Genomic DNA, 12,123 nt, shown 5'->3' on the forward strand with positions numbered 1-12,123 from the left:
GAACCGCAACATGCAGTGGAAAAGTGCCATATGAGGCTAAACCGAAGCGGTTTTGATTGTTGAAAAAGAGTTTCAAATGTTTTTTATTTATTATTTCCATGAAAAAAAAAAATTTCACCTTTATAATTGATCCTTTCAGCTTACTATAGTTTTCAGATTTTTTGTTTGGTTTTTTTTTTCAGTTTTTTTCTAGTTTCACTTTATTTTTTCAAACATTTAATTTTTTCACTATATTACATTTTTATTTTAGCACTGCAAAAGTTTATGCATCAACTGATATTATTTAAAGTTACATTTTTCAGGTCTGCCTAGTGTTATCACAATCTATGACCTAGTGTAAATCAATCTACACCACCTACTGATTACTTGCTGTTGTTCTTTTAAAGGCACAGAGCACCATAATATGAAAATGGTGCATTCATTTCCTCACCTTCATGTTGTTACAAACCTGTATGACTTTCTTTCTTACATGAAACACAAAAGGAGATGTTAGGCACCGATTGTTGGGAACTGAGTGCCTCAGTCACCATTCACTTTCAGTGTATAGAAAAAGGTGCAATGACAGTGAATGGTAACTGCGAGGCAAACATTCTGTCTTACATCTCCTTATGTGTTCCATGAAAGAAGGAAAGTACAGGTTTGGAACAACATGAAGGTGAGTAAATGATGACACCGTTTTCATTTTTGGGTAACTATCCCTTAAGGATCTATTTCTTTTTGATCTAACATTTTAAAATGACTGTTGTTTGTGTAACCAAATGTAATGTGGTTGATTCAGTCATATAAGTTAACAATTCTGACTTAAAGTTAAGCCAGTTAATTTAAATGTTACTATATAAAGCATATTTTTAAGTTACCTGACAAAAATATATTTTTCTATTATAGTGCCATTTTCATATTTAATGAAGGTGGAATGTAAAGATTTCAAAATGCATAATATGCTATCTATCAAAAATTGAAATTAATTCAAGCTGAGATAGCAGGGCACCATACAGACCGCGATATTACATGGCGTAATTGTATTATTACAACCCTCCCCAGCGAGTGACTCACGTATCAATGCCGCCAAACAACCAAAATGACATTCAGATGTAATTACTGTGCATCAATGACTGTTACAAGGGCGACCAGATACACCCCCTATGCCCCCAAACATGCCCGGAATCAGATTTGTTGCCTTTAAAATGTATTTTGACTCATTGATTTGCGGTAATCTGATCGTGCTGTTTTTTAAATTGCATAAATGATTATTCGTCCAAAGTTCAGTTTAAGACATAATCTGATCGACTGACTGTCAGATCCTGCCTTTGAGTAAGTCATATTAATCATGCAGTGGTTTGATATGAGACATCTTCTTTTTTTGTTTTTGCCAGAGTAATTGTTTGATATGGGGGGGGGGGTGTCTTCTTTGTGTGCTTCCTGTTTCAAAACCAGACACTGAGAGTGTATGATTGGTTGATTACTGAGAACATTAATTGTTTTATTCAATTTTTTTTGTACTTTCCATTTTTTATTTGTCCTTTCAGTTTAGTTTAGTTTCCATTGATTTCCATTTCCATTTGTTCAGTGTAATCTAGTTTCAATTTAGTTTGTCAGTATGTATATGTATATTAGTATATTACGTTTTTATTTCATTTTAAATTAGTTTAAGCATTTTAAGGCCACCAAAGTTCATGCATATACAGATATACAGTAATTTAAATACATTAAACATTAAAGTTAAGACATTTCAGAGATGCTCTGACCCAGTCGTCTGGCCATTGTCAAAGTCTAGGCCCTTGTCAGTGTCGCTCAGGTCTTTACTCCTGACACATTTCTCCTGCATTCAACATGTTGACTATGAAAACTGAAAAATGTGCTTCACCTGTGAGAGGTCATAATGTTTTAGCTCAACAGTGAATATATATATTAGCATTAATATATATTAATATATAGCACAAATGACTGTAACTTAGTGAATATATATGTAATCAGGATCTCTTTAAAAATCTAGCAACCGCATATCATTTCTGAAACCTTGTGCTATCACAATAGTTTCATAATGAGACTACTGTGAGCTGTTCACACATTACATCCTGATTTTTGTATGAGAGAAAAAGCGTGGATGATTTTGTAATTTTTTTATTATTAAGATCTCTTGATGATCTCATCATTATTTGTTTGATCATTTAATGATTCTTTCTATGTAAGAAAAACTCAATTGGCTCTCAGGATAGTTAGAAGATAATTCTGAGCACTGATTCATCGTGACAGCTCTAGATTTATCATCGCACAGATGTTCAGATCTTTCCAGTCTTTCAGGTTCCTGCATGGACGCTTGTTTCGAGACTGTCGAAACGATAGACAACAGCTGGCGACGGAGTAGTTTCCTCTGACCCAAGTGCATTCGAATGGCGACCCCTAAATAAAACTGTCAGATGTGGTTAGATATGGGCGCTGCAAGGGACTGTGCCAACTCCACCCACTTCTCAGCATCTGCCATCTGTTAAATATACCATATACGTGCCAGAAGACCTTTGAGTCGTGCAACATCCAGAGGGGCTGGCGAACATTCAAACAAGCTTCATAAAAAGAGTAAAAGTATTTGAAGTGATTTGTTTTTTCACTCACTCTGATAAATGAAAAATCAAAGCAGAGGAAATCTATAACAGTGTCACAGCAAATGATTTTTTTTTATTTCTCACATAATAGCAAACAAAAACAGAAGCAGATGAAGCGGATAAGATGATTTAGGATGTCTCAGAAAGACGGTCACACTATGTACCGTTCTGTTACGACTGACAAATGAGATCAATGTTGGGAAAAATTTATTTATGTAAGTGTCTCTGTGGGCTAATGAGTTTGTTTTATATAATTTATTGATATGAGAAATGACGAAAATAAAATACCTGCGAATATAGACATATAATGGATCACTCTCGCAGTCTAGGCAGAGGAGAAAAATGACTGTAACTGATCTAATAGGGTACTGTAGCTTAGTTATTTTGTTGGCTGTAATTCTAGAGACTTTGTTTAGGGTTTTACCCAAAATCTCTAAACAAAGACCAACATTTCTAACACTTACTCCATCAAGAGCTTTCAAGCTACATCAACCAAACTTGGCACAGATCTTCAGAATGTCCTGACTTAGTGTGCTGTGTCTTTTCTTACGCATCAGACTTTTAGTTGTCCTTTATCTGACCTTCAAAATAGCCAAAAATCCCATTGACTTACATTGACATATATATCTGTCTATCTATCTTACCTTTCCTGATGGACCTGCAAATCTTCAAAAATCAAGCTTTTAAAGTCATTGTTAAGCATCAAAGTGTGTCTTGATTAACTTTATTTTTCTATTTAAAGTTGAAGTCAAACCCCTACCCCAAAAAAAGATGTTTCAAAACAGGTCCCAGAAACACTCCTACTGAAAAAAATGGTCAGTCTCGCACAAAAGCGACCACAGTTTTAGTTTCAGAATATTAAAATGGGAACGGAAATAGTAGGAATGGGAAAAGTTAGTGGGAAAAGGTTTGTACTGCACTGGATATGAAATTGTATTTATTAAGCTAGTTTATCATTACTGGGTCATACAACATGCCATTAAAAGGGCATTTTGATACAACCTTCAATCGCAAATCAGTTGACTAGCGTGTTTGTGGGCAATGGTAGCCCAAAAAGCATTTACAAACTTTGAAAACCCACCAAAAGTAGTACACTATCTGGTCATCTTCAACATTTTTTACATACTATAGACAAGTCTTTAAACAAAACAAAACAGTATTCTTAGCAGAGCGAATTCTGTTGGCCATGAAGTGCATCTACGTGTATGTAATACAACAATTACTTACATATTCACCATAGGTGTCCTGTACAACCGGAGGGGGAGGTCTGTAGCCAGCTGGGGGTGGAGCTCCTCTTGCTCTCTGTGAGGCCACGCCCCTTCCTCTGGTAGATGGAACCCTGCTGAGTGGAGCTCCTCTGGGCACCACACCTCGTGGAACCGCAGCCTGGGGAGGAGGAACGCCCCCTCGACTCCTGCACAACAAACGCCTTAACTCACATGATCGCAAATATTATGCAAATAATATTTATTACGTGTTTAATATTGTGATATGTTAAATGTTATAGAATTTTGTTTATTGGTAACTCTTTATGTTAACATTATTTAATGCATTAGATATTTTGAACTAATATTAAACAATCTATTTTTTTACAGCATTTATTAATATTTGTTAATAAAAATAAAATTTTAATTACTAGTTCATGTTAATTTATAGTGCATTACCTAATGTTAGCATATATATATATATATATATATATATATATATATATATATATATATATATATATTTAATTAAAACATTTAAAATTGACATTAACCAAGATTAATAAATGTGGTAAATTTATTGTTTATTGTTAGTTCATGTTAACAAATGTTGGTAACTAATGTTAACAAATTGAAACTTATAGTAAAGTGTTACCTTTTTTTCTTCTTTTCACAACTTTTCTTTGTTTTAAATATTTCAAAATACTCAAATGTTTATTTACAAAAACTAAAATAAAAAAAAATCGTTCACCCAAAAAATGAAAAGTCAGTCATTTTTTACTCACACCTGTGATGTTATAACCCTTTATGACTTTCGGAGAAATTGTGAAAAAATTATAATGATATTATTTTGATGCTTGAAGTGGTAGTCACCATAAAATGTCACTGAGCACAATTTGTTTGATACAATTTCTCTCTCTGGGTTAAGAAAAAAATAATATAGGGTTATAACAACACAGGGGTGAGTAAACAATGACTGAATTTGTATTTTTTTGTGAACTATCCCTTTAAGGTTGTTGTATATTATTATTATGAAGGGTGTCATCAACATTTAAAATTCAGAAGCCCCTCCCCCAACCCCAAAAAGTTGCAGTCTAGTGTTCAAACTTGTCTAGATTCTGGATATAATTTACTAAATAACAAAGCACAGCTGATTATGTCTCTTTCCGCTTATGGAAAACTTTTGACAGTTTGATTGAATTTTTCTCCTCACTAGAACAAAATGAGACAGATTTCAGGAAATGAAATTAGGGTCAGTCCATGTGCAAATACGTCTGCCAGTTATACTGCATTAAACTCTCAGTGGAGTTTTAAATCCTTCTTTAAACGGCATAGAAAAAAACAATGAAAAAAATTTAAGGAGCTAATTCAACTAACGTCTAGTTTACTATTGTAACCCCCATTCCCTGATGGAGGGAACATGATGTTGTGTCGACACTTGGGGTCTTTCTTGAAGGCCTCGGTTACCTCTGAACTTGAGAAAAGGCCAATGAGAAATTGGTAGACAGAATTTGCATGTCCCTCCCCACATGCGTATAAAAGGAGGGAATCGTGCGTCTGTCCATTCAAGAGGAGCCGAGAATGAGGTTCGGCCACTACAGTGGTAGATACAGCGTCGTAACCGGGGGGACACAACATCTCGTTCCCTCCATAAGGGAACAGGGGTTACAATAGTAACCTTGATGTTCCACATCTGTCACTCACTCAACATTGTGTCGAATGAAGCGACACTAGGTGTCCCTATTCAATCACACCATGCGCTGAACAGTGTACGTGAACTGCTAACGCAGGTGCGGGCAGGTAGTTGGGAAGGCATTCTTTTTCAACTCCTATACTTCCAGGGGGAAAAGACCCCACGGAGACCACATCCTGCCCAGGCTGGGGGGAGGTTAAATGTGGCGAATACGTCACATGGGTTTTCAGGCCACATGTGGAAGTGGCACGGTGGTATATCCTACCTAGCGAGGTTGGAGTTGCTACAAACACAGCGACCGGGGGGCAGAGGGGACTGCCCAAGGGAGTCCGCCGGCCCCACGATTCCGCTATTCCAGTACAAAGTAGTTAATACCCATAGTGGGTCTGGTCGGGAATTCCTCAGCTGAATTTGTGGACCAGAGGGCTAGGGACGAAAGACATCAAGGGAGCACGAGCCTAGTTGACTCTTCTGGGAGAAAGAGTGCACGTGATCGCCTTAGTGGAGGGGAAGGGCGCTATGTACAAGCGGAACACCCGGTCAGCCGTTCCGCATTACCGAGTTCTACGTGCTCAGATCTGAGAAAATACGGGATGAGTATTTTCAACCCTGAGATTGTAGAATCTTGTAAATGTATTGGGTGTTGCCCAGCATGCCGCTCTGCAGATGCCTGATAGGGAGGTGCCATTGGCCTTTGCCCAAGAGAACGCCACACTACTCGTAGACTGTGCTCGAACCTGCAATGGGGCAGACAAGGCCTAGGTCTGATAGGCCAGCCATGGCGTTGACAAACCAGTGGGCAACCTATGTTGGAGACAGCGCCACTTTCTGCTGTTGGCCACAGCAAACAAAGAGCTGCTCAGAACATCTAAAGCTCTGCGTGCGGTCCACATAGGTACGCAAAGCACGCACTGGACACAGCAACGATAAGCCTGGGTCTGCCTCCTCCAGGGGCAGCTTCGCTTGCAGAGTCACTACCTCTGAGGGAGTCGTAGGAACCTTGGGCACATAGCCCGGTCGAGGTCTTAGGATGATGTGAGCATCTGCCGGACCCGAGATTTAAACCAGCTAGTTTGATGGTCTTAGCTGGTATTGTTGGTCTAAATGGTGACCAAGCTGATTTTCAGTTGTTTTAGCTGGTCAGCCACCTAAGCTATGTTCAGACTGCAGGCAAATCTGATTTTTTCCTCAAATCAGATCTTTTCAGGCAGACTGTCCACACTATTAAATGCAAGTGATCAAATCATATTTGCATGTTCAGACATAACCAACCTATTTGCATGGTTGCTTTGGTAAAGATGTAGGCATACCCACGTGACGATGCTTTGAAAACACATGCAGGAAAAATGAAGGTGCACCAACTCGCTCTCCAAATAAGCGCCCTGTCCATTCGCGGTGTAGAACAGAGATTGGTAAATATTGTGATGTTCTGTGCTGCAGTCACCGATTTTTTATGTCATCGTTGTGTGTCACGTTAAGAGTGATGCAAAAGACGAATCGAGCAGCCAGAGCGTCTGAAATCGTCCTGAAAAATACGATTTCATGTGGTTTTTTTGCTGTCCAGACTATCAAAAACTCATCTGGATACAATCTGGAAATCAGATTTTTAGTGGCAGTCTGAACAAGGCCCTTGACGCTTAGCATGACCAGCTGACTGATGCCTAAAACCTATCTAAAACCAGCTAAACAGAACAGCTTGTCCAGACTGGAAGACCATAAAAGACCAGCAAACCACCTTAGGTTTAAACTGGCTTATTAAGCAATGTATTCTTTTACTTAAAACTGATTATTTTGCAATGACACCTGAACACATTCAGACGTACCTGTGAGTTCCTGGCGTTAGTGTTCCTCTGGCTCGTGTGCTGGATTTTCCTCTTGCTGCTGGAACTTTTGCATCCTCCGAACCACCGTTTAGATACGTCAGCTCCTGTAGCTGAGCTTGTCTGATCTCATCATTATAGTCCTGTACCCCACACACACACACACACACGCTAGTTAATGAGGTGTAACATACTATAATGATATGCACACCCGCAACCCCGAAAACGCACACACGTGTTATTCCTCCACAGGAAACATGGTAAATATAAATAGTAGTTTGTAAACCAGCTTTTCATTAATATAGCAGACTATGAGATATTACACAGTATACATAGTCAATATCAACACACACACACACACACACACACAAAGGGGCGAATTTACTAAACAGTTTCTGCATGTGGTTTCTCCGTTTGAGAAACATGGCCAGCTAGAGACAGTTAATCTAGTGCTGTTAAAAGCGATTTTCAATGCAGCCACAGGAGTAGAAATGAATTTTTACAAGAAGTGAATGAGTATTAATTGCAGGACAATCTTGAAAGCTTTTAGCAAGAACATGATACCAATGTTCGGTTTGCGTTCAGCTGATCACAATCATACACACTGCAAAAAAAACGTCTTCCTACATACTATTTCATTCTATTTTTACAGTTTTTCAATAAAAGTCTCTATTTTTAAAAGACTTGAGAAACTAAATAAGATAAGATATTAAATCTTGTTTTCAGAGAAATCTTAATGTAATAAGGTGTATGCTAAAAACAAGGAAAATCTATTTGCCAGTGTGATAAGAAAAATAAACCTAATTTAAAAGGGGAAACTAGTTTATTTCTCTTACCACACTGGTAAATAGATTTTTCTTGCTTTAAGCATAAACCTGAAAACAAGACTCAATATCTTATTTCATTTTGCTTCTCAAGTTAGTGCATCTTGTTTAAAGGATGGTTTGATAGTGTTATTGGATAACAAGACAAAAATATTGAGTAAGAAAGATTTGATTCCAGTGTAGACGTACCGGAATAAGGAATTTCTTGATCTCCTCCAGAGCGTGTCCCATTCTTGCGTAGGCCTCTGCGGGCGGAGCAAACACCTCGATCAGCACGTGAAGGTCTTCGTTAAGGTGATTATACTTTGTTTCTCCACTCTTCCGCAGTTCTTCTTCCTGTTAGCGTAAAATGCATAAAAGAAAAAGGAGATGCATCATGAATGAATTTCCGACATATTCATTTTTTACTTCAACAAGCCACGTGTGACACATTTTGACAGGCATATCGAGAAACGCTTTTAAAAGTTGAAGTTCTTTTTAATCTCACAAAACTTTGAAAAAAAGAAAGATGCGGCGCAACGGTTGAAGAATTCCGACTAGTGCATATTTACATAGAAAAACTATTGAAAAACAGCACAGATGGACAAAAAAATGTGGTCGGTGTGAATGGCCTCTTAGAAGGAAATAAGACCCTGTTTTCATCATAATCTTTTCTAAAAAAAAATACCACCTTTCAAATGTCTCAGTACCAGATAGATTTAAATAAATAAATAAAATAAATTAATAAACTGCACACCGTAATCATGCCATGAATATTCAATTCAATTAAAATGGAAATTACATATGCAAATCCATTAACACTCCGGGGGCACACATGCAAAAATAAATAAATAAAAAAAAAATATTAAAAATTTTCACAAGTACTGTAAGACAGAAACATGGCAAAGAATTACATCAGCCTACCTGTCCAATACACAGCGGAGTGTTGACTGCGCTTTATTTTAAGATCAGAGTAAGATTCCTTCATTCAGAAGTGTATGTGTGTGTGTGTGTGTGTGTGTGTGTGTGTGTGTGTGTGTGTGTGTGTGTGTGTGTGTTTGTGCTTACTCTGATCCTGTCTCTTTAAAACAGTCGATGTTACGCAAATTAGATGTTAATTTCCTCCTCAAATCCACTGTTAACTTAAAAAGGTCAGCACAGTGCAGAGATGATGAGGTAATGGAATGTGTATATGTGTGAACAGTAAGAAACTTCTATTAAATTTTAACCCATTTTAATCTTATATCAAAATATCCCATGGTAATGCAATTTTCTTTTCCAAATCTATCATTATTTGCTTATTTACTGTATAAAGTCAGTCCCACTTTATATTAGGTGTCTTTGACTACTATTGACTGACATTAAAACATTAAATAACAATGTATTTATTGTGTAACTACATATTGTATAGCAACTGAGATTCATCCTCCTCAACCCGGATTGAGGCGAGTCACTATGCCACCATGAGGACTTAGCACATTGGGAATTCTAAATTCTAAATCTATATGTATATATATAAAAGAATATGATTTTTGCCCTAATATCAAAGTTCTTACTAGAAAAGAAGAAATGATGATCTAACGTGAATTTTCCTGATATATAAATATAATCGTGTCTGGTAACATGTGCATGTAAAATGGCTAGAAACAGCATTTTAGCTTAGCGTAAAGCTAACAATTTACACAAGTTTTATTTCTATTTCTTCTGCTCTAAACTTACTTCAAACGTACTTCTCTGTCTGCTCGTATGAATGTAACACATCATAAGAAAGTGTTTCACCGCTGTTCAAATGCACTTTGGATCACATCGTTTATATGTATAAATGTTTTCCATCTGAAAGGACTAAATATTAACATTTCTGTTTCAAAAGTGGCTTTTTCTTTGTAATTCTTCCCATAAGGCACCCCTGAGTCTTCTCTTTACTGTTGTACATGAAACTGGTGTTGAGCGGGTAGAATTCAATGAAGCTGTCAGCGGAGGACATGTGAGGCGTCTATTTCTCAAACTAGAGACTCTGATACACTTATCCTCTTGTTTAGTTGCACATCTGGTCTTCAACATCTCTTTCTGTCCTTGTTAAAGCCAGTTGTCCTTTGACTTTGAAGACTGAAGTGTACACCTTTGTATGAATAATATTTTTTTTTGGCAATTTCAAGCATTGTATAGCCTTCATTCCTCAAAACAATGATTGACTGATGAGTTTCTAGAGAAACTTTGTTTTTGCCATTTTTGATCTAATATTGACCTTAAGACACGCCAGTCTATTGCTAAGTGATTTTCTAGCACCAAATTAGCAATTTAGCATGATTACTCAAGGATAAGGTGTTGGAGTGATGGCTGCTGGAAATGGGGGCCGTCTAGATTTGATTAGACTTTTTTTTTTTTTTAAATAGGGATAGTACTATTTTTTACATCAGTAATGTCCTGAATATACATTTTGATCATTTAAATGCCACTTTGGTGAATTAAAATACCAATTTCCTTCCAAAACATCAAAATCTGTACATGATTCCAAACTTTTGGCTGCCAGTATATATGCAAAATAATAAATGCAGTTTCAAGACATTTATTATGATATAATGAAAAACTGAGAAAATAATGTATTTATTTTATATTTAAGTAAATTGTAAATTGTAACCAAAATATACATATAATCTGGAAATATGTAACAATTCCCAGGCCAGCCCTAATTTTGAGTTAATTTTGGACACTGTGTAAATATCAGTTGGCAAGTTAAGACTTTCTAAAACTACCTGTGAACAGAAATATCTCAGGATATACAGAACAACCTGGCACTCTTCTCATTTCAGAAATGTTATAGTGACATTGCCAGCAAGAAAACTGCTTTTTTTGGCTTTTTATTATATAATATTTAGCTTGATTCAAATCATATTTGCATTTGAAAATAAAAATTTGTGAATAAGTACTGTTAAATATCCATCTAAAATGTTTATACTGGATATTATCCCCACCACAAACCCAAATTGGTCAGGGGGCCCTAAAATTGTTCTGTGCCCGGGGCCCAAAGTTTGGAGCTACGCCCATACTAATGACATTAATGACCCTTGGGAACCCAACACCCTGTTTGTGGTTTGTCCCTCCTTGGACCACTGTTGGTAGGTACTCACCACTGCTGACCGGGAGCACCCCACAAGCCTTGCCATTTCAGATTTGAAATCTCTGGTCAAAACAATTTGGCCCTTGTCAAAGTGGCTCAGGTCTTTACTCCTGCATTCAACACGTTGACCACGAGAACTGATTGTTCACTTACCATCTAATCTACCCAGACCTAGATATGTGGTCTTGTTAGTAGATGATCAACATTGTTCGCTTCATCTGTGAGTGGTCATAAAGTTTTGGCTCATATGTGTATATGAAGTGCATGTGTATTTAAAGTTTTCTAAACTGCTTTAAAAATAACCTTTTTTGGCATGTATGTTTACTATGAATGTCGTTTGGCAAATTCTGTGAAATAAATGTCGGCAAATTCTTCAACATCAAAGAGAATTATGAGCTTTAAGCAAATCTTTCCTTGCCACTGCGGGACGGAACTGCAGGAGAATCTCGGGAAGGCTTAAAACCGAGCAGCCCACAGGACAGGTAAGCATTCCAGAATGCAAAGCATCCAATTTACAGAGCACAATTCTCTCTCTCTCTTTTCTCCACAGAGGGCTTGTTCACCAAAGTCTGACAGGAACAGAGTAGAGCAGCAGTCAATAACAACATGCCCAATTAGTAGATAAAACCTTCCAGAATGCCTTTAGAGTTCTACAACAGCTGTCTAAAAGGAAAACGATTGCTTGTGTGAAGAGTGAATGTAACAGCGAGCATGATTGCACATGTGCATCTACATGACCTGTGGTAGAGCTACTCAGAAATGTCCTAAAACCAGCAGCACATGAATGAATTCTGAAAATATGCTGAGGAAAAAAAATCAATAAATTAATGGCGGCAATATAATGAAAACGTTTATTTTCATCGCTCTTTTTAGATTTCACATGT

General features: G+C 37.1%; 1 protein-coding gene across 2 annotated transcripts in view; it reads right to left on the reverse strand.

The window, feature by feature from the left end:
• The window catches only part of LOC127620093 (KH domain-containing, RNA-binding, signal transduction-associated protein 3-like), a 169,561-nt gene that overhangs the window by 59,874 nt on the left and 97,564 nt on the right, over positions 1-12,123 (reverse strand). For both annotated transcript variants that reach the window (XR_007967667.1, XM_052093191.1), the window contains exons 4-6: positions 8,332-8,478; positions 7,322-7,461; positions 3,828-4,014 (exon numbers count right to left, since the gene is read on the reverse strand). Coding sequence is in view for 1 of the 2 variants with exons in the window: in XM_052093191.1 (XP_051949151.1) it covers positions 3,828-4,014; positions 7,322-7,461; positions 8,332-8,478 (474 nt within the window). In the remaining variant the exon portion in view is untranslated. The remainder of the gene's footprint in view (positions 1-3,827; positions 4,015-7,321; positions 7,462-8,331; positions 8,479-12,123) is intronic.

This window comes from Xyrauchen texanus, chromosome 26 (genome assembly GCF_025860055.1).
Source record: "Xyrauchen texanus isolate HMW12.3.18 chromosome 26, RBS_HiC_50CHRs, whole genome shotgun sequence".
Classification (NCBI taxonomy): Eukaryota; Metazoa; Chordata; class Actinopteri; order Cypriniformes; family Catostomidae; genus Xyrauchen; species Xyrauchen texanus.